Raw genomic sequence first — 2,049 nt, 5'->3', positions numbered from 1 at the left:
ACAACACACACACACACACACACACACACACACACACACACACACACCCCAAAATGTGGGTCACTTAACTCTTAGGTTCCTTGCCCTCTAGTTAATCTCTTTGAATTGGTTGTTCTCATCAGACAATGGTCTGGCCTGGGAGTATGAGGCGAGTTGCCACCTTGAAGACTGGCAAACAAGTGAGAATAGGCGCTCCCTCTTACCTTGTGGTACAGTTCCAGGGAGAGGAACCCTTTGGGAAAGTATGTCCTTGATTCACAAATATTCTTGGCCACTCACCTTAGGGTGTTTTGCATGAATAGGTTTGCGAGATCACACCTTCCAAGGCATTCCTTCCTGACTGACTACACTTACAGTTCCCGGCTGACCTTTTAAAATTTTCTTTGGGAGTCCCCATGTCAGGCCGCACTCAGCGTGTTCAGACGGGTAGGGAGTACTCAGTCTGCGTGAGTCATCCCCTACAATTCCATCTAGCATGTTTCAGAAAGGAGCTCCAGTACCCAGGCAGACTCACTGTAGTTTTAAATTCCAACTCATTCAGAAAATCTGCTCCAGGTACAAGGAAGTTGAGACAAATAGGAGGTGTTTCAGAACAGCTGGGGTCATCTGGGTCTGTCCAGAGAAACAGGATTTTATTAGTCCTGACTTGTGGAGACAGTGTGGAAAGAGACACATGCATTGTTATGACACCCTCTTGTGCCCACGGTGGACATCCCTAACCTGGTGTGGCATTATTTCCTGCTCAATGCTTTCACATAAGGCTCCAGGCAGTACAATAAAGAGGAGGTCCACAGTCAGACTGGCATCCAGGAGCGTTTCTACTTAAGACACCAGGTTCCAAAATTATCTAGAGTTGCAAATGTGCTCACCTGCCCCTCTGAGATAGAAAAGTTGCCTCATGATTTTAAAGCAAAAACTTCAGATGCTTCAGATGCTGATGTCACTCTGCAGGGACCATTTCCCAATTCATTCACTTGTCCAGCAAACGTTTACCGAGTGTCTATTCTGTGTCTTCTGCTGGGTGCTGAGGATAGAGAAACATCAGGTGTTTACATTCTGACTAATGACAACCTGACCTCTTTTTTTTGTCTATTTCACTAGGTGTGGCCTAATTTCTCTGAGGCTCTGGGGCAAAGAGCACAAATTGTTGTGCTCTGTTGACCCATTGTGATTAGAATTTCGGCAGCAGTGTGAAAGTCGCTGATTACTGTAAACTTGATGGAGAGGTAGATCCTTAGACACATCCCCCCTGGGACAATCAGGTCTGGCTGCGTTTTCCTGTAAGTCTCTGAGGCCAGCAAATGTTATTTTCTTTGTAATGACCAGCAAATGTTATCTTTTTCTTTGTGATGAACATGTTAGAGCAGGGAGCCTGGCCTCCATTCAGCAGGCTTGAATTGCTTTTTAGTACTGTGTGATAAACAAAGGTGGATGGTAGTGGGTAATTAACACTTTTATAATCATGCACAGAAAGAGGCGGGTTATGGAAGTGGAGGAGAAGGAACCTGGGACATGACTTTTGCAGGTCCTGAGAAGCTGCCATTCTAGGTGGCTTAGTTGCTTTTATCTCTGAAATAAGTCATCTTGCAAATACCTTGGGAAAGAGATGTGGAGCTGCCCTTATCGAGTGACTAGTATAGAAATTGGAGGGAATTTATAAATAACTGATAACTCTTTATTTACCTTCTTGCCACAGATAACCTCAGGCAAGAGTTCTTTTGCTTCTTGTTTTCTCTTTCACTTTTTGATTCGTCGTTTCTGAAACTGATCTCTTTCTTTTGGTCACCCAAGCTTGCTGTGAATGACTTAAAGAGCTCCCATGAATGTATTAGCACAGGGATGAGCATTAGGTAGATGCCCAGCAAATACATGTGAAGCCTAAGTCTGGATAGATTAATGTGTTTCCCTCCAAGATAACATGTTGTGATGGAATTGCAGCTTGAAACTCCCCAGAGCATTTCTGATTATCTATTTATTTTTATTTTTATTTTTATTTTTATTTTTTTTGAGGCAGAGTTTCACTCTTGTTGCCCAGGCTGGAGTGCAATG

The 2,049-nt window shown here is 43.6% G+C and overlaps 2 protein-coding genes across 2 annotated transcripts in view; both read left to right on the top strand.

Moving 5' to 3' along the window:
- Window positions 1-1,238, top strand: part of ADGRF2 (adhesion G protein-coupled receptor F2) — a 28,080-nt gene extending 26,842 nt beyond the window's left edge. The window contains exons 7-8 of the mRNA XM_011960436.1: window positions 123-242; window positions 1,176-1,238. Of these exons, the coding sequence (XP_011815826.1) occupies window positions 123-242; window positions 1,176-1,238 (183 nt within the window). The remainder of the gene's footprint in view (window positions 1-122; window positions 243-1,175) is intronic.
- Window positions 1-2,049, top strand: part of ADGRF4 (adhesion G protein-coupled receptor F4) — a 24,763-nt gene that overhangs the window by 1,398 nt on the left and 21,316 nt on the right. The gene's annotated exons all lie outside the window — the stretch shown is intronic.

Source organism: Colobus angolensis, unplaced genomic scaffold (assembly GCF_000951035.1).
Source record: "Colobus angolensis palliatus isolate OR3802 unplaced genomic scaffold, Cang.pa_1.0 Scaffold51, whole genome shotgun sequence".
NCBI classification, from domain to species: Eukaryota; Metazoa; Chordata; class Mammalia; order Primates; family Cercopithecidae; genus Colobus; species Colobus angolensis.
The sequence above is the reverse complement of the archived record's forward strand: the minus strand, read 5'-3'. Positions and strand labels throughout refer to the sequence as shown.